Source organism: Nerophis ophidion, linkage group LG03 (assembly GCF_033978795.1).
Source record: "Nerophis ophidion isolate RoL-2023_Sa linkage group LG03, RoL_Noph_v1.0, whole genome shotgun sequence".
NCBI lineage: Eukaryota > Metazoa > Chordata > Actinopteri > Syngnathiformes > Syngnathidae > Nerophis > Nerophis ophidion.
Genome location: NC_084613.1, coordinates 33,072,980 through 33,098,176, shown reverse-complemented (window position 1 = coordinate 33,098,176; position 25,197 = coordinate 33,072,980). Strand labels below are relative to the sequence as shown.

General features: G+C 39.9%; 1 protein-coding gene across 1 annotated transcript in view; it reads left to right on the top strand.

Annotated features, from left to right (window-relative positions):
* Positions 1 to 25,197, top strand: part of atrn (attractin) — a 192,178-nt gene that overhangs the window by 21,751 nt on the left and 145,230 nt on the right. The window contains exons 6-11 of the mRNA XM_061894846.1: positions 3,650 to 3,818; positions 3,896 to 3,986; positions 12,713 to 12,962; positions 14,934 to 15,117; positions 15,186 to 15,340; positions 18,079 to 18,163. Of these exons, the coding sequence (XP_061750830.1) occupies positions 3,650 to 3,818; positions 3,896 to 3,986; positions 12,713 to 12,962; positions 14,934 to 15,117; positions 15,186 to 15,340; positions 18,079 to 18,163 (934 nt within the window). The remainder of the gene's footprint in view (positions 1 to 3,649; positions 3,819 to 3,895; positions 3,987 to 12,712; positions 12,963 to 14,933; positions 15,118 to 15,185; positions 15,341 to 18,078; positions 18,164 to 25,197) is intronic.

Here is a 25,197-nt window from a genome sequence, read left to right as displayed (position 1 = left end):
TTAGCATCCTGTTAGCTTCCAAGAATTGAATGTTATCCATCCATATATATCCATCCATCCATCAATCCATTTTCTACCGCTTGTTCCCTTTGGGGTGGTAACATCCCAAACAGTCGCTGGATTTGTCGCTAATTGCTTTTGACAAATAATTCGCTAAGAGGAGTCGGAAAGATACTACATTTAGCGAGAAAGTCGCCCAATTGGCAAAGATAGCCAATCAGATCATTTCTTCCCAGGGTCAATGTAGACAGCAACATTCTAATCCCAGTGGTGATCAGAGGACATAAATGTTGTCCATCTACTAGGGTGGTCCCCATATCAATATTTTAGTACCGGTACAAAATGTATTTCGATACTTTTCTAAAGAAGGTGATTACAAAAAATTGTATTATTTATAAAAAAAAATTTAGAAAATAAAAATTTAGGGTACATTACACATATGTTTATTTTTGCAACTTTGTCTTCAAATAAAATAGTGAACATACTAGACAACCTTTCTTTTAGTAGTAAGCAAACAGACAAAGACTCCTTATTAGTCTTAAATTGTGTCATATATCATTCTATTAATTTGTCAACATTATTAAGGACAAGTGGTCGAAAATGAATTATTAATCTACTTGTCCATTTACTGTTAATATCTGCTTACTTCATGTTTTAACATATTTTATCTACACTTCTGTTAAAACTTAATAATCACTTAATCTTCTGTTGTTTGATACTTTACATTAGTTTTGGAAGTTACCACAAATTTAGGTATCAATCCGATACTAAGTCGTTACAGGATCATACATTGGTCATATCAAAGTCCTCAAGTGTCCAGGGCCATATTTTCTGACTTTATAAGCATAGTATGAATTAAAAAAAAAAAGGAAAAAAATATTGTGTGCCGATACATTTTTTTTAATGTAATCATAGTAGTATCGGCTAGATACGCTCTTGTACATGGTATCATTACAGTGGATGTCAGGTGTAGATCCACCCATGGCATTTGTTTACATTCAGAGGTGCTAGCTTGCTGTTAGCGGTGAGCTATTGTTTCCTTCTACGGTGTGTAGTGATGCAATGTTTATCTATTAGCTTGTAAGAAACTTACTATATTCCTCGCCATGGAGGCGAGTATTAGTGATTTAGAAGTACAGTTGTGATCAAAATTATTCAACTCCCACACAATGTTGGTGTTTTAGCAAGTTGGACATTTATTCCGTATTTTGTTTATAGTCATATCAAATAAAGCTGTGTCAAATAGACAAATGCAACTTAAATTGTAACACTGTATTTTCCAAAATACCAATAAAGGACATTTTTCTTAATATCTTATTGACAAAATTATTCAACCCCCTAGTTACATGCATCTTTAGTACTTAGTAGAACAGTCTTTGGCAGTAATTACATCCTTCAAACGTGATACATACCCGGACGCAAGCTTCTTGTATCGATCTACAGGTATTTTAGCCCATTCCTCTTGGGCAAAGGCCTCCAGTTCATTCAAATTCCTGGGCTTGCGTGCTGCAACTGCCTTCTTCAAGTCCCACCACAGGTTTTCTATAGGATTTAGGTCTGGCGACTGTGAAGGCCACTCCAGAGTTTTCCAGCCCTTCTTCTGCAACCACTCTGATGTTGATTTGGAGGTATGCTTGGGATCGTTGTCCTGTTGGAAGGTCCAACGTCTCCCAAGCCTCAGCTTCGTCACTGACTTCCTGACATTTGCAGCTAATATATCCTGGTAGGAAATAGAATTCATAATGCCTTGAATGCGCTGGAGATTCCCGGTACCTGAGGCAGAGAAACAGCCCCAGAGCATGATTGACCCCCCACCATGCTTAACAGTAGGAAAGGTGTTCTTCTCTTTGTAAGCTTCATTTTTTCTCCTCCAGACATAACATTGATTCATAAGCCCAGAGAGTTCCAGTTTTGTCTCATCAGTCCATAGAACAGTTTCCCAAAACCTTTGGGGTTTGTCCAGATTATTTTTGGCATACCGGAGTCTATTTTTCTTGTGCCTGGTCGTCAGAAGTGGGGTGCGCCTGGGAGTTCTGGCATGGAGGCCTTCATCTCGTAGTGCGCGCCTTATTGTCTGGGACGAAACCTGTGTTCCCCCCTCTGCAATGTCCTGTTGTAGTTCCTCAGCTGTTACCCGGAGGTTTTTCACCACTGTACGCTTCAAATACCGGACAGCAGTTGCACACAGCATCCTCTTTCTACCACGCCCAGGTAGTGTTTCCACTGTGCCATTAGCTTTAAACTTGCGAATTATGCTCCCAACTGTGTCTCTTGGAATGTGTAATGTCTTTGCTATTTTATTGTATCCATATCCTTTCTTATGAAGAGAAATTACTTCATCTCTTGACTGCTTTGACCACTCCCTGGACTTCACCATGTTGCAAATACACCATTGACCGTCTACAAGAAGCTGAGCGTCACAGTCTTTTTCAATCACTGTAATTGTTGCTCTTTATGGTTCTAATCACATCTACAGGTGTTTTTAACACCTGATTGAAAATACCTTATTCAAATTCTGTTCTTAAGAGTTATGATCTTAAAGGGGTTGAATAATTTTGTCAATGAGATAGTAAGAGAAATGACACTGTTTGGTATTTTACAAAATATAATGTTATAATTCAAGTTGCATTTGTCTATTTAATGCATCTTTATTTATCCATCCCATCCATTTTCTACCGCTTAGCATCTTTATTTAATATGACTATAAACAAAATACGGAATAAATGTCCAACTTGCTAAAACACCAAAATTGTGTGGGGGTTGAATAATTTTGATCACAACTGTAGCTAAAACACTGCCGACTGCGTATGGGGGATTGCTGCTAGCTAGCTAGCAATGTCTTAAAGCACCTCTCCCTGGGGGTGTTTCAGTGTTATAACTTCACCTTCATCTTTAGTTTTTCTCCCTTTTGTCAAAACACTGTGTCTGCTTGTAAGTACTCTGTGTGTGCGCGCTGCTGAACATGCTCCTTTGCTCGTAAAACCAGCAATGTCACGACGTGACGATGCGCCGTCAGGCCCGTTAAAAAAAGGGGAACCGGTACTTTTCAAACAGAGTATAGTACCATTTTTGATTCGTTAGTACCGCCCTACCATACCAGTACCGCTATACTGTACAACCCTACCATGTACACACGGCTACTGATTTGTCTTGCCTACATGCTAAAGTCTGCTAAAGATCCCAAAAACTCATTTTAAAACCCGTCTAAAAACATTAGAAGACTTTGCTCTTTAGTCCAACTTTTACTTTATGGACTTACATTTTTTTTGTAATCCACTTTTTTATGATTTTGCCGCTGTTGTTTTAATTGTCGTTTTAATTCACCAATGCTTTGTGATATCTGTCTTTGAAAAGCGCCTGATGAACACAATTGACTACTTATAGCTGTTAAAAACAATTTTTTTTTTTTTCAAAAATGGAGAGACCCTTGCAATTTTCTTTTGCAAACCAAACACGCGGCAAATTTAGGAGACTCTGTGGTTAGTTAAATAAATGTTTTGTCAATTTAACAGAAGAACATTAAAATATAGTAATTGTGCACACAAAGATACATTTGTACGGCTTCACATTGTGGAGTTCTTCATGATGAAAATACTACATAACTAATCTTGGCTCACGTATTTTCCTGCTTATCATTATTGACCGTCAGGTCCAGACTGCTCCGTCTCTGTCCCTGCCGATTCGGCCTTCTGGAGCCGCGAGGCGTTTAGCGATCCCGGCCTCGCCAGGGCGTCCCACAAGGCGGTGGTGGAGCAGGACGTCATGTGGGTCATCGGAGGCTACGTCTTCAACGCCTCCGACTACCACGTGGTCAAAGCGTGAGTCAACTCGTCAGTCGTACCGGGAGGGCTTTCCTATCAGTGATGTCTGACTTGTCTTCTCCGCCATGGTTAAGGTACAACCTAAGCAGCAAAACCTGGATGACCCTTGACCCCTCTGTCAACACGGTCACGCCGCGATATGGACACTCTTTGGCTCTCCATGAGGTACGTACGTACTTGTCCAGGGCTGTAGCTATCGATCATTTTAGTCCAAGAGTAATCTATTTATTAATTTGTTTGATTAATCGGATTGAAAACACACTTTCTAGCCTCAATGTACATTTTACCCAAAAAAATTGTTGAAATTAGGGATAGGCAATACGGCCTAAAATCCATATCGCGATGTATATTGCAGCCTTTTGGGTAGTATCAGGATATATTATCTAGTATGTAGATGGTAATAGAGTTATCATATTTTACGGACTATAGCGTGCACCGAGATATAAGCCACACCCACTAAATGTTAGGGAAAAATTATACTTTCCCTTTTATTAGCCGCACCAAACTATTAACCGCAGATATATATACGTTTTGAAATTAGTTATTTACACAGTAATGGTCTGTAGGTGTTTATTTACAAAGCTTAGTTGTTTCCAAACAGGTGTCTTTAACACTGCAGTAAAACGGAGGATCAAACAAAACAGAATTCATCGTCATGGACCCACTAGCTGTGGAAGCTAGGAATCAGTGAAAAAGACTTAATGACGCCACAGTGACATTTGGGTGAATTTATGAAACTGAAACAATACAAAAAGAATGCCATTGTAAGGTTATAATACTAACACAGACTCGTAAACAGGTTAGCATGTGAGCTAATGCGAACAACGCTAGACTCATTACATTACGATAACAGGTACAAAATGCATGAAAACACTCCTACAGTAAGAATTGTTTTAGTTACATTGTAAAACTTACAAACGTTGCTTGGAGTGATGAATGAAGAATCTATACAAGTAAAAACGCTATGGATGGCTAGAAGACGGAATTGCACTTCTACTTCCGGTTCAAGGCTCAGTCTAAACAGCTGCATTTGAAGTGAGCAAACTCGTCCAAAACATGGCTCTATAGCACAAATGTGCCATGTTGGTACAATGAAAAAATTCCAATCAAGCGAGAAGAGGAAATGATTTATCATGATTAATATATGTATGTATATATATATATATATGTATATATATATATATATATATATATATATACATATACACACAAGCGCACATATGTATGTATGTATACACACACGTATGTATGTATGTATACGTACATATATATTATTCCCCGTTTGTCAAAATTGTTTTTCATGGTAAAAACACATCCGGGAGGAACTCAAAGTAAAGCCGCTGCTCCTCCACATCGAGAGGAGCCAGATGAGGTGGCTCGGCTATCTGGTCAGGATGCCACCCGAACGCCTCCCCAGGGAGGTGTTTAGGGCACGTCCAACCGGTAGGAGGCCACTGGTCTCCTGGCTGGCCTGGGAACGCCTGGGGATCCCCCGGGAAGAGCTACACGAAGTGGCTGGGGAGAGGGAAGTCTGGGCTTCCCTGCTTAGGCTGCTGCCCCCGCGACCCAACCTCGGATAAGCGGAAGATGATATATGGATGGATGGATGGTAAAAACACACACTATGCAGTATTTCCGCCCCCAAAAATTCTAAAATCAAATATTTAATCTGAAGTAATTGGAGCCTTAAATAGTTCAATAATTCCCAGCAACATTGGTTTTGATTGATAATAGTTTGAGCATTTACCATTTTAAATAAAAAACAAAAAAAAAAAAAACTGCATTATAAAACCCTTGGACCCTTGAGGGTCCCACTCAAGAAAATGCTAAAAGTAAGTACTAATATATGTATGTATGTATATATATATATATATATATATATATATATATATATATATATATATATATATATATATATATATATATATATATATATATATATATATATATATATATATATATATATATATATATATCCATTTTCTACCGCTTATTCCCTTTTGGGGTCGCGGGGGGCGCTGGCGCCTATCTCAGCTACAATATATATATATATATATATATATATATATATGCCTTGCGATGAGGTGGCGACTTGTCCAGGATGTACCCCGCCTTCCGCCTGATTGTAGCTGAGATAGGCGCCAGCGCCCCCCGCGACCCCAAAAGGGAATAAGCGGTAGAAAATGGATGGATATATATATATATATATATATATATATATATATATATATATTTTTTTTTTTTTTCCCTTTCAGTGCTTAAATCTGTAGATAAACTTCAAATCTATGCGTTTTTGTTATTTTTTATGTTTTTGTATCTTATACACCTTTTTTGTTAAAGAAAACCCAAATTTTTGTATAGCATGAACAAAAAGTATGCAATTTTTTGTTATTTTTAATGTTTTTGTATGTTTTATACCCTTTTTGTCAAAGAAAACAATTTTTTTTATGGCACAAACAAAAATTGTGCAAAGTTTTCCCTCAAGAAACTAAGACGTCAAATATTTGATTTGCAGTAATTTGAGCCTTAAATAGGTCAATAATTCACAACAATTTTGATTTTGATTGGTAATAACCTATTGAGCATTGACTGTTTAAATAAACCAAAAAAAAACAAAACCTAAAACCTTTGGACCCTTTTTATATGGCATAAACAAAAATTGGGCAATGTTTTCTTTCCCTCCAGAAACTAATACGTCAAATGATGGACGTGCAGTACTTGTAGCCTTATATAGGTCAATAATTTACAACAACATTGATTTTGATTCATAATAATTGTATGAGCGTTGACCGTTTTAGATGAAAAACAACAGTATAAGACCCTTGGACCTTTGAGGGTCCTTTTCATAGAAGTGTTAAAAATAAGTAATGTATTATTGAATTATTTTTTTTTTACTTTAAACGGTTAATTCTGTAGATTCACTTTAGATGTATCCGTTGATAATAAGTTTGTGTTCATGTTTTTTGGTTTTGTATATGCCCTTCAGTTTTGTAACAGGTGTATGCTTGGTTGTATTTAGATGAAACAGAATATAAAATCATACTGTATACTCTACCACTCTTAATTTTGAAGAAAAGGCACAAGGGAATAAGCGGTAGAAAATGGATGGATGGATGGGCTTGTGGCATATTAAGTTCCTTTAGTAACCAAAGATTTGAAAAATGTAGTTTCCCTATTTGGTATTCTAAAGAATATTGAGGGCACTTGGAAGGTTGCAGGAAAATAAAATGCCAAATTTTTCTTCTTATTAATATTATGACTCTGGAAGATGAGGTCCGACCTTCTCACCTTTTCACAGCAAGCGCTATAGACTTTTTTTCTTTTTCCACGTGTCAATAAAGCAGTACTTTTTATCATGGAGGCCTGTTAGCAGACAAAGATCAGAGAAGTCTTCTCTGTCGTGTGCACAGTACAAATTATTTATTACAGATCTTTCCCATTAAATGTACGGGCAGTTGGCGCTTTATTTCCTTCTCCTTTTCCTGTTTGCCCCACTTTTTCTAAGATATGCCCCAGAAATATTACGGAATTGCTGGACGTTTGTCTTTTAGAAGCACAATTCAGTTGCTTCTAAAATTCTTAGTTCAACTTTCATTTTTATTCAGACATTTTGATGGATAAAGAGAAGACATTCTTCAATATACATATAGTCTGAAATAGACTGGGCAGAAGCTAAACCTTATTACTCCTATCCTCGTGTATTTACAAAATTGAAACAGAAAAAATAACTGCCAACACCTTACGTATGTACCGGTAATTGTAAATGTTTTTGTTTTCCATTAATCACATAATAATAATAAATAAAAAAAAATTCCAACATGTTAATTTTACATCCTTAGAATCCATTCTCAACATTTTTTTTTAAATAATTGATAAGTAATTTTCAATTGATTTAAAGGTTCCCAGTCTTTACTCTTGGTCCAATTTATTTCATACTTTAATTCCAACAAAAGACACACAACACTGCTTTGCACTCGTTCTCACAATTATTATTTTTTTAAACATTTCTTTCTTTCGGATATTATTAACACAGTTTTTGAAACAATTCTTGAATATACACTGGTAACTTGTTATTGTTTGTGCTATGCATAAATTGTGGTGTCCAAATGTTGACCAGACCCTTCAATTTTAGTGCTTTTAATGTAATCAAAAACTGACTTGTATGTGCCCTGTAAGCCATTTTATTCCATCCATTCATTTTCTACCGTTTGTCCCTTTTTTGGGGTCGCTGGAGCCTATCTCAGCTGCATACGGGCGGAAGGCGGCGTACACCCTGGACAAGTCGCCACCTCATTACAGGGCGAACACTGACAGACAGACAACATTCACACTCACATTCACACACTAGGGCCAATTTAGTGTTGCCAATCAACCTATCCCCAGGTACATGTTTTTGGAGGTGGGAGGAAGCTGGAGTACCCGAAGGGAACCCACGCGTTCACGGGGAGAACATGCAAACTCCACACAGAAAGATCCCGAGATTGAACCCAGGCCTACTCAGGACCTTCGTATTGTGAGGCAGATGCACGCCACTTTATTTATCATTCTTTATTTTAAAACAGTCTACTTTGGCTACTGGGAAATGTACCGTATTGTTCGGACTATAAGTCGCAGTCTTCTCCACAGTCCAGCGGGGGGGTGAGACTAGGTCAAACCCCCCAAAAAATAAAAATAAAATAAAAATACATTTTTTTTTTTTTTATAGTTTGGCCAAGTCTCATCCCCGGCCAAACTACAAAAAAACGCGACTTATAGTCCGAAAAATACGGTAGTTAAGCTACATAGCTTCGATCTTTAAGTTAATTATTTTTTATTCGAAAACAGTATTTTTTACCCCTGTAGTTGTAAACCGTAATGGATTATCAAAAACCATACTCTATACAGGAAAACCATAGTTGTTGGCAAGTATGCAGCAGTTGGCATTTTACTTACTAATTAGTCACTGGCACACTGCTGGTGGCACAGTCAGACTCCATATTTACTTGTGTGTTGTTGTTGTGGGTCAGTGCTGTGGGTGAGAGACGACAAGCACATCTTGGTAGGAGGAAGGGGAGGAGTGTTCGGGGGAGAACAAGGAACACAAAAAATAGGCGGCATGTGGTCAATTTAACGTGAAAAAAATTACGATACTTTCTTGATTCATATCTTGTTTATAAATACATCAATATATTATATCTTACTATCTCTTTATATCGCCCAGCCCTAATATGTATGTATGTATGTGTGTGTAATGTACATATGTACTGTATGTGTATATATGTATATGTATATATATGTGTCTATATACGTATGTGTGTTGTATATATGTGTCGTATGTATGTATGTATGTACAGTATGTATGTATGTGTGTTGTATATACTGAATGTGTATATATATATATGTATATATGTATATGTAGAAATGTAAATGTGTGTTTGTATGTATATGTGTGTATATATGTACATGTGTAGATATACTGTGTACGGTATATTTAGTTAGCCACCGATTGTGCAAGTTCTCCCACTTAAAATAATGACAGAGGTCTGTAATTTTCATCATAGCTACATTTCAACTGCGAGGGACAGAATGTGAAAAAAAAAATCGAGGAATTCACATTGTAGGAATTTTAAATAATGTATTTGTAAATCATGGTGGAAAATAAGTATTTGGTCAATAACAAAAATTAAACTCAATACTTTGTAATATAACCTTTGTTGGCAATAACAGAGGTCAAACGATTACTATAGGTCTTTACCAGGTTTGCACACACAGTAGGTGGTATTTTGTCCCATTCCTCTATGCAGATCTTCTCGAGAGCAGTGATGTTTTGGGGCTGTCGCCGAGCAACACAGACTTTCAACTCCCTCCACAGATTTTCTATGGGGTTGAGGTCTGGAGACTGGTTAGGCCACTCCAGGACTTTCAAATGCTTCTTACGGAGCCACTCCTTCGTTGCCCGGGCGGTGTGTTTGGGATCATTGTCATGCTGGAAGACCCAGCCACGTTTCATCTTCAAAGCTCTCACTGATGGAAGGAAGTTTTGGCTCAAAATCTCACGATACATGGCCCCATTCATTCTTTCCTTAACACGGATCAGTCGTCCTGTCCCCTTAGCAGAAAAACAGCCCCAGATCATGATATTTCCACCCCCATGCTTCACAGTAGGTATGGTGTTATTGGGATGCAACTCAGTATCCTTCTTCCTCCAAACACGACGAGTTTATACCAAAAAGTTCTATTTTGGTTTCATCTGACCACATGACATTTTCCTGCTGTATCATCCATGTGCTCTCTGGCAAACTTCAGATTGGCCTGGAAATGTACTAGCTTAAGCAGAGGGACACATCTGGCACTGCAAGATTTGATTCCCTGTCGGCGCAGTGTGTTACTGATGGTAACCTTTGTTACTTTGGTCCTAGCTCTCTGCAGGTCATTCACCAGGTGCCCCCGTGTGGTTTTGGGATTTTTGCTCACCGTTCTTATGATCCTTTTGACCCCACGGGATTAGATCTTGCGTGGAGCCCCAGATCGAGGGAGATTATCAGTGGTCTTGTATGTCTTCCGTTTTCTGATAATTGCTCCCACAGTTGATTTTTTTCACACCAAGCTGCTTGCCTATTGTAGATTCACTCTTCCCAGTCTGGTGCATCCATCCATTTCCTACCGCTTATTCCCTTTTGGGGTCGCGGGGGGCGCTGGCGCCTATCTCAGCTACAATCGGGCGGAAGGCGGGGTACACCCTGGACAAGTCGCCACCTCATCGCAGGGCCAACACAGATAGACAGACTACATTCACACACACATTCACACACTAGGGCCAATTTAGTGTTGCCAATCAACCTATCCCCAGGTGCATGTCTTTGGAAGTGGGAGGAAGCCGGAGTACCCGGAGGGAACCCACGCATTCACGGGGAGAACATGCAAACTCCACACAGGAAGATCCCGAGGACTGCAGGACCTTCGTATTGTGAGGCAGACGCACTAACCCCTCTGCCACCGTGAAGCCCAGTCTGGTGCAGGTCTACAATTATTTTCCTGGTGTTCTTCGACAGCTCTTTGGTCTTGGCCATAGTGGAGTTTGGAGTCTGACCGTTTGAGGCTGTGGACAGGTGTCTTTTATACAGATAATAAGTTCAAACAGGTTCCATTAATACAGGTAACGAGTGGAGGACAGAAGAGCTTCTTAAAGAAGAAGTTCCAGGTCTGTGAGAGCCACAGATCTTCCTTGTTTGAAGTGACCAAATACTTATTTTCCACCATAATTTGCAAATAAATTCTTCAAAATTCCTACAATGTGAATTCCTGGATACGTCGTACCGGCCGAAAATGAATTTAAAGAAGGAAAAAAAACATATATACGTGGCACTGGAGTGTAAGTTGCATTTTTGGGGGAAATTTATTTGATAAAATCCAACACCAAGAATAGACATTTGAAAGGCAATTTAAAATAGATAAAGAATAGTGAACAACAGGCTGAATAAGTGTACGTTATATGACTCATAAATAACAAACGGAGAAGGTGCCTGGTGTGTTAACATAACATATTATGGCAAGAGTTATTCAAATACCTATAACTAATAGAACATGCTATACGTTTACCAAACAATCTGTCACTCCCAAACGATAAATCCGATGAAATTTTCCTCGATGTCGCTTCTGAACAATTCTGCCAACTCCAAAGGTATGCGCCGCTGCCTCTTGTCGTTTTCTGCTGCATATTTCACTACGTCCAGCTTGTAATCTGCAGTACATGATTTCCTTTTCGGTGCCATTTTTGTTCAGTCCTTCTCATTTTTCTAAGTTACCGCCAACGTTGAAATGATCCAATTTAATAGCTATGGCAGTAGCATATAGCATGTAGCAGTTAGCATCCCATGACCCACAATGCACTTCTGCCATGACCCCCCCCTGCCGAAGTCTTATTGGTTAACGTGTGTGTGACAATTGCTGACATTTTCTTCGTCTCTTCCGCCAATGAGATAAATAATATTGATATTTTACGGTAATGTGTTAATAATTTCACACTTAAGTTGCTCCGGAGTATACAGTATGTAGCACCCCTGGCCAAACTATGAAAAAAACATCCATCCATCCATTTTCTACCGCTTATTCCCTTTTGGGGTCGCAGCGATTTGTAATCCGAAAAATATGCGCTGTATATATATATATATATATATATATATATATATATATATATGCACACGTGTTATATATATAAATAAAAACAATAAAAACATGATTGGTATATAATCAATTAAATTGGATATTAACAGTTTGTGACTACCACCTTTAAGTTTTGTAATCAATCAGATATATCAAGCAGCTAAAATGCTGCAAACATGGATAAGTGTGTCATATTTCACATCATGCTTTGTAATTGAATGGGTGTAATTTTTTTTTATTTCTATGGTGCATGGGAGGTTTTTATAATGTGCACAAAGTTAATTAAGGACGTTGTGTTACGTGTGACCATGTCTGTTAATGTTTTGTATTGGATGTTTTTGAAAAAAATGTTTTTCGCACCATGACGAGAGAAGGTTGTTTGCATTGGGTCTAATAACTAAATGCTGCGCATCCTTCTACTTTGACCGTGGGCCCTAGTTTAAAAAATGAATTACATTCAATGTCAGTGATGACATTAAGACACTTTAAAGATGACACCAGAAGTAAAAAAAATAAATCACATATATTTAATGAAGTGACCCAAAATAAAAACTCCTCCTGGGAAATAATGTCTAATTGTGTCTAACAAGACATTTGCATGATTGATTATATCACATTTACCTTTTCATCTATTGATCTTGTCCTTTTTTCTTATTTTTTTGAATGTTTTTTTGTTGAAAGAACAGTTTTTAATGTATTTCGTGATTTATTTTGCTTTTTTAACACGAGGCACCCCGCATTTTCCGCAGGGTAAGATCTACATGTACGGAGGCAAAATCGATTCCACTGGAAACGTGTCCAGCCAGCTGTGGGTTTTTCATGTCCAGAACCAAACGTGGGTTCTTTTGAGCCCCCGCAGCAAGGATCAGTATGCCGTGGTGGGACACTCAGCTCACGTGATCCCGCCCCAGCAAGATGGGGAGGCCACCGTGATGCTTGTGCTCTTCGGACACTGTCCTCTTTACGGGTACATGAGCCTGGTGCAGGAGTACAACATCAGTAAGTTGTCAAACACCAACAATACATTAAAATCACATTTTTCCTTATATTTTCTGAGATTATGGACCTTTTGTACATGTGTAAAATGACCTTTAAATTAATGGTTTGGAGCAGTGGTTCTCAAGTCCCACCTCAGAAAACCATTTCGCTCTCATAGTACCACCCTATTGACCAATTTTAAAAAACAGTAGCGTAGTAGGCCAAGTATTCATTAAAAACAAGGCAGCGCTTTTATTTAACAAGCACCGTATTTTCCTGACTATAAAGCGGATCGGGATAGAAGCCACACCCACTAAATTTTCCGAAGAAAAAAACATGTTTCCGTATATTAGCCGCACCGGATTATAAACTGCGGATATATACGTTGTGAAATTAATTATTTACACAGACATGTTTTGTAAATGTCCATTTACATAAAACTCTGACTGTAATGCAGCAGTAAAACGGCTGTTCAAACAAAACAGAAGTCATAGTCATGGACCCACTAGCTGCGCAACCTAGCTTTCCAATCAACTAAACAGACTCAATAACTCCACGGCGACATTTTGGTGAATTTACTGAGAAATTTGTGAACTGAAACTGTTCAAAAATAATGCCATTGTAAGTTCATAATACTAACAAGCACTCCTAAACGTGTTAGCATATTAGCTAATGCTAACGACACTGGCTTCTTGACATTACAACAGCACATGCATGAAAACACTCCTACAGACATCACGGTTTAATAAGTAAGAATTGTTGTAAATAAACTTTGAAACTTACAAACATTGTTCGGAGCTATAAAAATTAAGAATTTTTTCGAGCAGAACGCTATATGGATGGTTATACTTCCTTTGTAAGGCATTTAAAAAGGAAACACATTTTCAACCTGTAATACCTGCAGTGAGCGAACTGGTCCAAAAGATGGCCCCATAGCACAAACAAAAACGCACCATTTTAATCCTTTGCTTGGGTTTAATGCAAACCATTGAACAGAAAACATTATGGGCATTAGCGGAAGAAATCCATAAATTAACCGCCACGTTTTATAAGTCACAGGGTTCGAAGTATAAGAAAAAAGTATCAGCTTATAGTCCGGAATTTACAGGGTATTTATTATATTTGGCCACCTTACACTCGCTTTGAACAGTGTTTCAATACAGGAAAATAAAACACTCGTCCAAAGTTTTTTTTTTTTTTCTCTTTGCAGAGTCTATCTTCTAGTTGATCTTGTCCACAGGAAGTAGCCTGCTAGCTGAACAACCATGGAACCTTCCGAGTGAAACATGATTTATTGTCTCACCAAAATGTTCCATAGAAAAAACTCACCACAAAAGTAAATCAAAACTCCAAATTAATATTAATAATAATTAATATTAATATTGATATTGTTGTTGATATTATTCATTTTTGGATTGTTTTGTGTCATGTTTGTGAGTCCTCTCAATTCCTCTGTTGATTCCTATTCTGAATGTTGTTTGGTTTTGGAATTGTATTATTATTGTGTTGGACTAAATAATAAAAACATTATATGAAAAAATAATCTAACTTAAAGTTTACAATCTTGTCAAACGATATGAAAGCATGTGTTGATCAAAAAGATTACTTATTTAAAACATAAACCTTAGGCTTAGGTCAGGCTGGTTAGAAAATGAAGTACTAACCAAATATACTGCACAAGAAGGAACTCATAAATAACTGATGGAAAAAAATATTTACATACAATTATTGTGTGCTAAAATAAATCAACTAAATTATAAATAAATGTGTTTTTAACTAAACTGTCAATGCAATTAAGGTGCAAATGGAAAATGCAATTACAAAAAACAAAACTCAAAGTTCGAACAATAATCAGTAATATGTGATGATAACCATAGAACAGGAAGTGACGTCCTGCTCCCTAAATGTGTTCACACTTGAAGTGGTTTTAAAGGTTTGGCAGTGGCCTTGGTCTGACCCTGTAACCCTTGACACGGTCTGCTGTCTGTGCAGACAAGAACACATGGAGTGTGGCGACCACGGAGGGGGCGCTGATCCAGGGGGGCTACGGACACAGCAGCGTGTTGGACGCGTCCACCAGAGCCATCTACGTCCACGGAGGCTACAAGGCCTTCAGCGCCAACAAGTACGGCCTGGCGGGAGACCTCTACAAGCTGGATGTGGACACCCGGAAGTGGTGAGGGAAGGCTGAGGCGGGGGGTGGCCTTCTTCCAGACCATAATAGTCAGTGTTTGGCGAGTGCAGGACCATCCTGAGGGACAGCGGCTTCTTCCGCTACCTCCACACGGCTGTGATCGTGAGCGGCGCCATGCTGGTGTTTGGAGGCAACACGCACAACGACACGTCCATGAGTCACGGCGCCAAGTGCTTCTCCTCGGACTTCCTGGCCTACAGCCTCGGTCAGTGCCGCACTACATTTAACATGGCCGACGTTTTATGTCCGACCACACACTCGTGGTCACTTCAATAGGTACGCTCCTATTTTGCATCTCCAAGGTATGGAGTGCTTGAAGTTATGTCTAGTATTTTGTGTGTCAAAAAATGTTTCAACGAAAGTGCTTGAAATTAACTGTATTAATTAAAACATTCAATATAAATTTTATTTTGTGTAAAAAATGCTTCAATTTCACCCGTCTAAGGTCTGAAACATGCTTGAATTTCAACTAAAGGGCTCAAAATTATTTTTGTGTTATTTGTCAACAGTCATACTATCTATATCTATATATACATATATATATATATATATATATATATATATATATATATATATATATATATATATATATATATATATATATATATATTATTACTTATTATTATTATAAAAAAATTTGTGTCAATGCTTCAATTTTCCTTTCCATGGTCTGAAATACCAACATGCTTTAAATTAATTTTATTCACTAATATGTATTAATAATGATTCTTTGGGTCAAAAAATGCTTTCATTCCACATTTCTAAGGCTTGAAATATGCTTGAATTTTAACTAAAGTGCTTGAAATTAATATTTTGTGTCAAAAATGCTTACATTTTTACCTCCCCAGTGTCTAAAATATGTCTGAAATCCAATAAGTTCTAGAAATTATTTGTATTCATTCATATTTATCATTATTAATATATATTCTTGTGAAAAATGCTTAAATTTCCCCTCTCTTAAGTCCTGAAATGTGTTTGAATTTCAACTAAAGTGCTCAAAATTAATTTTATTTATTAAAACATTTTAATATCAATTTTATTTTGTGTGAAAAATACTTCTACCCATCTAAGGTCTGAAACATGTTTGAATTTCAACTAATGTGCTTTGAATACAAATTCTTTCATTAATATTTTTAAATATTAATACATTTTTTTGTCAGAAATGCTTAAAGTTTTACCTCTTTAAGGCCCGAATTATGCTTGAATTTCAACTAAGGTGCTCAAAATGAATTGTATTTATCAATATGTATCAATTGTTATATTGAAAAAAATGCTTAAAATTTACCTTTAAGGCCGGAAATATGTTTTGATTTCAACGAAAGTTTTCCAAATTTATTATTTCATTAATATTGATCAATATTTAATATATTTTTTTGTCAAAAAATGCTTTAATTTCACCTCTTAAACGGCTGAAATATGCTTGATTTTAACTAAAGTGCTCTAAATTAATTGTATTAATTAATTTTTATCAATATTATTTTTTTGTGTCAAAAATGCTTCAATTAGACCTTTTCAAGGCATGAAATATCCCAAATTTCAACCAAAGTGCTCAAAATGAATAACATTTATAACTATTGTTATATTTTTTTTAAAAATGCTTATATTTTACCTTTCCAAGGCTTAAATTTCAACTAAAGTATTCAAAATTAATTGTATTTATTAGTATATTTTTTGCTTCAAAAATGCTTAAATTTCACCTCTCCAAGGCCTGGAATATGCTTGAATTTCAACAAAGATGCTTGAAATAAATTGTATACATTTCTCATTTTTATATATTTTTCTTTAGTCAAAAATGTTTCAATTTCACCTCTAAGGCTTGAAAGATGCTTGAATTTCAACTAAAGTGCTCAACATTATTTGTATGTATTTTTCAACAGTCATATATTTTTAGTGTCAAAATGCTTCAATTGTTCTTTCCAAGGTCTGAAATATGCCTGAATTTCAACATACGTGCTTCAAACTCATTGTATTCATTATGTATTAATAATTGTAGTTTTTTGTCAAAAATCCTTCAATTTCACCTCTGTAATGCTTGAAATCTGGTTGAATTTCAACTAAAGTGCTTAAAATTAATATTTTGTGTCAAAAATGCTTAAATTTGACCTCCTCGAGGTCTGAAATATGTTGAAATTAATTATGCCAATACTTAAATGTATATTTTTTGTATGGCTGTCTGACTGAATAATTTATTGAATTGAGAATGTAAAAAGCAAATGTGGGTTTTAACCGGTAATTGAAGTGTAATATTTATGTGAACATTTTTTTTTTTCCATTCCCTTCATTTTTGCAAATTTTTTAAATCTCTGTTGGTTTGGCTGAACTTAGTAATATCAGCCATTTTAAAATGAAAGAACCCTGTTATTAAACATGTATCTTGAATCCAATATTTTGAGCCTAAATATTAGGAACAGGTAAGACAATAATAGATCGTTAAATGAGTATCTCTCTATAATTTTTGCCTTTTTCCCCCTAAATAATTGGCCAAAAAGGAGGCGTTTGTGTCCGAGAAGTGTCAGTTGAAGTCACAATTCATGTGCTGTACGGGTCATTACTTTGGGGGCTGGGTCGTCATCGTCACGCTGAATTCCGTCACACCTCCTCCATTCTTCATCTCACCCCTTGTCATGGAGGCCCACCTGGCAGGCTCGTCCTCCTAAACTGGCTAATTGTCTGATCGTTAGGCTCGAGGCCTAATTGCTCCTCCTTAAAGAGCTGGAGGGAATTAGAGCTCCACATTCAATTGAAAGTGCTGTGACTTTGCACCTTGCAGTACCAGTCTGTGTCACCAGATAGCAGTGTGTAGCTTTGGATGGAGTCTTCTCTTTCTCATGGATGAAAGAGAAAGTTGAGATTTTCAGGAGATGATTTCACTATTTTGTTCAAATGTCGCAAAGAATGAAGAAAAACAATATTTAATTTTTTTTCCCCCCTCTTTTCCTTCAGCGTGTGACGACTGGATTCTGCTGCCCCGACCGGAGCTTTACCACGATGTCAACCGCTTCGGACACTCGGTGGTGGCCAGCGACAGGTAAGTAACCATCAGTCACCCCCCAATACAAGATGCGAAACGTCATGAGTAGCTGAAGAAAATGCTTTCATTTTGTTGGAAAAATAGAAAACTGAAAGTACAGTAATACATTGAAATAATACATCCATTCATCCATCCATTTTCTACCGCTCGTCACGAGGGGTGCTGGAGCCTACCTCAGCTGCACATGGGTGGAAGGCGGAGTACACCCCGGACAAGTTGCCACATCATCGCAGGGCCAACACAGATAGACAACATTCACACTCACTACAAAACTAGAAATGTTAATGATATAAATGTACAACCCCCGTTTCCATATGAGTTGGGAAATTGTTTTGGATGTAAATAAAAACGGAATACAACGATTTGCAAATCCTTTCAACCCATATTCAGTTGAATGCACTACAAAGACAAAATATTTGATGTTCAAACTCATAAACTTAATTTTTTTTGCAATTAACTTTTGATTTTCCTGGCTGCAACATGTGCCAAAGTATTTGGGAAAGGGCATGTTCACCACTGTGTTACATCAACTTTTCTGTTAACAACACTCAATAAACGTTTGGGAACTGAGGAAACTAATTGTTGAAGCTTTGAAAGTGGAATTATTTCTCATTCTTGTTTTATGTAGAGCTTTAGTCGTTCAACAGTCCAGGGTCTACGCTGTCGTATTTTACGCTTCATAATACGCCACACATTTTTGATGGGAGACAGGTCTGGACTGCAGGCGAGCCGGGAAAGTACCCACATACCTTTTTTACGAAGCCACGCTGTTGTAACACTTGTCTTGCTGAAATAAGGGCCGTCCATGAAAACGTTAGTTGGATGACAACATATATTGCTCCAATACCTGTATGGACCATTCAGCATTAATGGTGCCTTCACAGATGTGTAAGTTACCCATGCCTTTGGCACTAATACACCTCCATTCCATCACAGAAGCTGGCTTTTGAACTTTGCGCCTATAACAATCCGGATGGTTATTTTCCTCTTTGTTCCGGAGGACACCACGTCCACAGTTTCCAAATATAATTTTAAATGTGGACTTGTCAGACCACAGAACACTTTCCACTTAGCATCAGTCCATTTTAGATGAGCTCGGGCCCAGCAAAGCCAGCAGCGTTCCTTAGTGTTGTTGATAAATGGGTTTTGCTTTTTTTATAGTAGAGTTTTAACTTGCACTTACAGATTTAGCAACAAACTGTAGTTACTGACCGTGGTTTTATGAAGTGTTCCTGAGCCCAGGTGGTGATATCCTTTACACACTGATGTCGGTTTTTTGATGCAGTACCGCCTGAGGGATCAAAGGTCCATAATATCATCGCTTACGTGCAGTGATTTCTCCAGATTCTCTGAACCTTTTGATGATTTTACGGACCGTAGATAGTAAAATCCCTAAATTCCTTGCAATAGCTAGTTGAGAAATGTTGTTCTAAAACTGTTCGACAACATTTTATTTACAGTCTTTCTCGTTAAGTTCAAATCACATGCCTGGTTATATTTGTGTCCATCCATCTTCCTCCGCTTATCCGAGGTCAGGTTGCGAAGGCAAGGCAGCAGCCTAAGTGAAGTGAAGTGAAGTGAAAATGAAGTTAATTATTTTTATATAGCGCTTTCCTCTAGTGCAGGGGTGTCAAACGTATGGCCCGCGGGCCGGATCAGGCCCGTGAACAGGGTTTAACCCCCCCCCCCCCGCGTGAGGAATTTGCCAAATATTAAAAAGCTTCTTTTTTTTTTTTTTAACGAAATAAACTGCTGTTTTAAACGTGTCCACTGGATGTTACAATAGCAATTCTGTTAGGCAAGCACGGTTTATAGCGGGGCCAAGCAAGAAGTATACAATAAAGGGGGACTGTGGCTCCTTCTCCTCGACCCACATGAAACTTAAAATCTTCCGTTTTATGTCATTTGTTTCGAACACATCGTCATTTGATACCCTCGTTGCCCCAAAATGTCTCTGTCAAACACGAGAAAAGTGAACTTAACCCTTTTGAATAGTTTTTACCTTCAGTCCCAGAAAGGCTCTGACTTAAAGTTTAATCATGGCTTTGTAGATACACTGAGACAAAGTCTATGCTCATTTTGTTTCTCAAACTGCACCAATTGCCTCAGAATTTTCAACAAACTGGAAGCGTTTTGTCCAGAGGATTATCCGTGATTTGTAAATTTTCAGAATGTGCTTGTTCTATTTTTTGCCAAAGTAAAACAAAGAAAACAACCTGGAGTTGTCTCTATTTTTAAGTTATCTGCCATGATTTTACCGTTCCGGCCCACTTGGGAATAGATTTTCCTCCAGGTGGCCCCTTAGCTAAAATGAGTTTGACACCCCTGCTCTAGTGACTCAAAGCGTATTACATAGTGAAACCCGATATGTAAGTTACATTTAAACCAGTGTGGGTGGCACTGGGAGCAGTTGGGTAAAGTGTCTTGCCCAAGGACACAACGGCAGTAACTAGTATGGCGGAAGCGGGGATCGAACCTGGAACCTTTAAGTTGCTGGCACGGCCACTCTACCAATCGAGCTATACCGCCCCTAAGCAGGGAAGCCCAGATTTCCAGAGGCGTTCCCAGGCCAGCCGGGCGACCTAGTTTCCCCAACGTTATATTTGTATGTTATCGCAACTATAATATGTAGCACTCGTGTCGGATTTGGTAAGTGGGAAATCCACAACACGGGCGACGTGTCTTGCCCAAAGACACGCCAGCAGCGACCGGCATAGCTGAAGCGGGATTCAAACCCGCCCTGTCTCTCCGTGCCACGCCGTAGATCGCACATCTTCTTGACCTTAGCTCGATGCTCCTTCCGAAAGCCGTTCCGCGTCCCCGCTCACATCCTCAAGCGACTGCAAAGGATGTCTGGCGCCGTGCCCCACAATGTCGATCTCGGAACTTTCCTGTTCAGAAGCCAGATGGCATTTATTGGAAGCGTGGGAGAACAAGGGCGAGCGACAGATGTTGAAAGTGAACAGAGTTAGCCGTACATCGTCTTTTCGGATTCTGGCAGATAGTTTGAGACATGTTCCCTTTTAATTGTTCATGTGTGTGAGCAAATGCAAACATTTCCCGAGTGTTCGGTGGAGCAAATGTAAGCATACCACCATCACACCTGTACCAAACCTGACTTAATAACAAGTAAAATGTCTCATTATTATAATCAAACGACAGCAGTCTTTTTAATGAGATTACTTTCTAATATCAGTGATTTGGGCCACTTACAATGAAAATAACAAAAAATGATTGTCTTGCATGAACTATGTAGTAGTATTGTATATCTGGGTGGGGGTCCTGCTTTGGAAATAGTTTGTACCCCTTTCAGAGATCACATTAATATCCTCTTATGATGTAAACGTGGGATGAAGTGTACATTCTTATAACTTCCGGTCTGTGGAATACATTTTTATTAGCATTTCTGTATTTTATTAACAGCATTTCATGATTAATATCCATTCAGTACCATTCTTAATAAATGACAGTAGAATAAGCACACATCTGTCCGAGGAGTCATGTAAAGACACGGCATTTACAATTTGTGAGGTGCTGGAGTTGTCTGACTTTTTGTGTTGCCATAAACGCAACAGTGGCTGAGTCTATAATGAGTGCATCTGTAGGCGTAAGAGAGAGAGAGAGATAGAGAGAGAGAGAGAGGAACAGATGACAAATAGTTGGTTTTAGCCTGCTTTGTACAGCAGAAAATGACCAGTTTTTCTAGATATACTGTAAGTGTTTTACTGATGTTTTGATGTGTTTACAGTCGTATATGTGTGTGTGTGTATATGTGTATATATATATATATATGTGTATGTATATATATATATATATATATATATATATACACACACACATACTTATATATATATATATATATATATATATATATATATATATATATATATATTTACTCGCAATCAAAAGTTTGCATACACTAAAGAATATAATGTCATGGCTGTATTGACTTTTCAATACTTTTTACAACTCACTTATTTTTTTTGTGATAGAGGGATTGAAGCACATAGTTGTTGGTCACAAAAAACATATATGAAGTTTGGTTCTTTTATGAATTTACTATGGGTCTACTGAAAATGTGACCAAATTTGCTGGGTCAAAAGTATACTGTGGAAGGTCTCCGACCCAGATCCTCTCCTGCGTCAAGCACACACCACACTCTGGCGCAGTGGTTACACTTGCTTTAATGTCACCACACTTCATACAAGGTTTCACAATGTCTTTAGCTTTTCAGCTCAATCACAAAGTTTGTCGGTTTTTGGTTTCTCTCCTCCGTCTGTCAGTCTCACCCTCCTGCGGCCAACCCCGTCATAATCTCCAACGCTGCTGATAAAGGAAAAGGTGATTAGATAACTTGTTCCAGCTGAGGTATCTGCTTACCTGTCTGCTGCTTCATGGCCGGCCCCTGCACACGCCCCGCCCGCAGGGAACGCGTAGACCACGACCCTCTCCACATACCTCCACCGCCCGCTTCAGGTTGGGCAGTCGTCTGGCCGCGTCCACTTCCCCCGTCCCCTCTGTAGAGGGTTGAGAGAGAAAGTCGGCCACGGCCATCTGAGAACCTGACCTGTGGACCACCCGGAAGTTGTAGGACTGCAGTGCAAGGTACGACCGGGTAATCCTTGCGTTGGTGTCCTTCATGCGGTGGAGCCACTGGAGGGGTTTGTGGTCCGAGTTGAGACTGAAGGCGCGCCCCAACAGGTAGTAGCGGAGGGCCCCGACAGCCCACCGGATGGCAAGGCACTCCCTTTCCACCATGCTGTACCTCGCCTCCCGGTCCGAGAGCTTCCGGCTGAGATACAATACGGGGCAGTCGACGCCCCCCACCTGCTGGGGAAGTACCGCCCCCAGTCCCCGACTCTACGCGTCCGCCTGCAGACAGAAAGGGATCTCAAAGTTAGACATGTGCAGAACCGGCTCTTCACAGAGTGCTTTCTTTACCTTATCAAATCCCTGCTGGCACTGCTCCGTCCACTGGACCAGTTCAGGGGCACCCTTTCGGGTGAGGTCAGTCAATGGGCCAGTCAAGTCCGCAAATCGAGGAATGAACTGGAGGTAGTATCCCGCTAGCCCCAGGAACTGCCTAACCTCTTTTTTTGTCTTGGGAGATGGACAGGCGGCGATCGCCGCTGTTTTGTCCACCTCCGCATCCAATAATTTATCCCAATTCTGTTTGTCCTCGTGCATAAACGTACGGATCATTGTTTTCAGCGTTTTATTCAACCTCTCCACCAGTCCATACGTTTGTGGATGGTACACGCTGGTGCGGATCGCTTTTATCCCCAATAATCCGAACAGTTCTTTTATGGTGCGCGACATTAAGGACGTGCCCCGGTCAGTCAGAATCTCTTTCGGGATTCCAACTCGGGAGATGACCTGAAACAGTGCTTGCGCAACACTTTTGGCGGGGATAGAGCGCATAGGCACTGCCTCGGGATACCGCGTTGCGTAATCCACCAGGACTAAAATAAAGCAATATCCCTGTGTACTCGGGTGAAATAGTCCGATGAGGTCCATGCCAATTCTCTCAAATGGAACATCTATGAGCAGCAGTGGGCGTAATGGTCCGGGCAGGCTGCGCACCACCAGCGCACATCTGCCCGGAGGCCTGGCCAATAGAATCGGCCCATGACCCGATTGTTTTGTCATACCCCAATTGTCCAGCCATTGGGTTAATGTGCGCTGTTTTGGCACCAACAACTGGGTGCACCCCTCCCCGGTTTGCGTGTCACGGCCCACTCGGTACAGTCTATCCCTAATCACTGAAAAATGTGGGAATGCCCGCGCTTTCCTCGGGCACGCCAGCTGTCCCTCAATAAAGTCGACCTGGTCCCAGGCCTCGCGCAAGGTTTCATCACGGGACTGCTCGAGGGGAAAGTCCTCCATAGGTGGCCATCGCAGAGCCGGGGGGGCCTCCCGCGAAGCCCCCGCCGGTTCCCGCTCGGCACTTCCGGATGAAGCCGCACCCCCACACATTGCGTCATTAAGAGGTTAAACCCCGGCCAATTCGTCCCTGAAATTACGGGGTGCGATTACCTGTATCTCACCTTTTTTGTAAGGGGCGCCGTAAGTTGGCAGACCCGTCAGCGATCCTGTTCTGTCTCCCTGTAATGTTTGTGTGATCTTGAATGGGATTGTGTTGAAAATTGTATTTTACCCTTGGGGATTAATAAAGTTTGTCTGATTCTGATTCTGAGTTGTGCGCTTACGGCAACTTTGACTCTATGCTTTTGTTTGCCATATACAATTTCTACTGGGACAATAGGGTATTCATGCACGCCCCCATGAATACACCTAATTTTCACCCGTGTTGCCTGCCTCAAAACCCCGGGCCGAACCAGGTTTTGGTGGATCAGGGACTGCTTACAGCCCGAATCCACCATCGCCCGGTAGGTACTCCCTTGTACCCTTACCGGGACATAGTACGTCTCCCCCAGATCGGGGGCGGGTGCTGGAGGCCCGACAACCCGCATCACCTGCCCCACCTCCATCATGGAACACTCCCGGCGCACGTGACCGGGCTGTCCGCACCCCCAACAAACCGGCCCTGGCAGTTAAGGTGCCCTCTGCGAGGGAAGCCCCCTCTCTGCAGCGCTGGTACCCTGCAACATGTAAACAGCACTTCGGTTATATCCCTCTGTCTCCCCCTTTGTGGTGTGTGTGTATGTGTATGTTTCTGTGTGCCTGTTCATCATGACCGTGGGCCTTTGTCCCCCCCCCCCCCCCCCCCCCATATCGTGGGGCGAGAGTCGACGGAGGGGCGCTGAGGTGTGTCCCGCGGCCCTCCTCGGGGTTCCCTCCCGCTGAACCGACAGGTGTTCCTCAGCGAGCCACACTGCCGCTTTGACATCCAGGGGGCTGTGGTACCTCACCCAAGCTGAGGTCCTGGTCGGGATGGCGTCCAGAAATCGGCCCAGGATGATGGCCTCCAGCATCTTCGGATCCTGTCCGTTGGGCTGGAGCCACCGGGTCGCTGCGTCCCTCACCCGGTATGCGAATACGAATGGCCAGTCGTCTGGCTACAGCTTCAT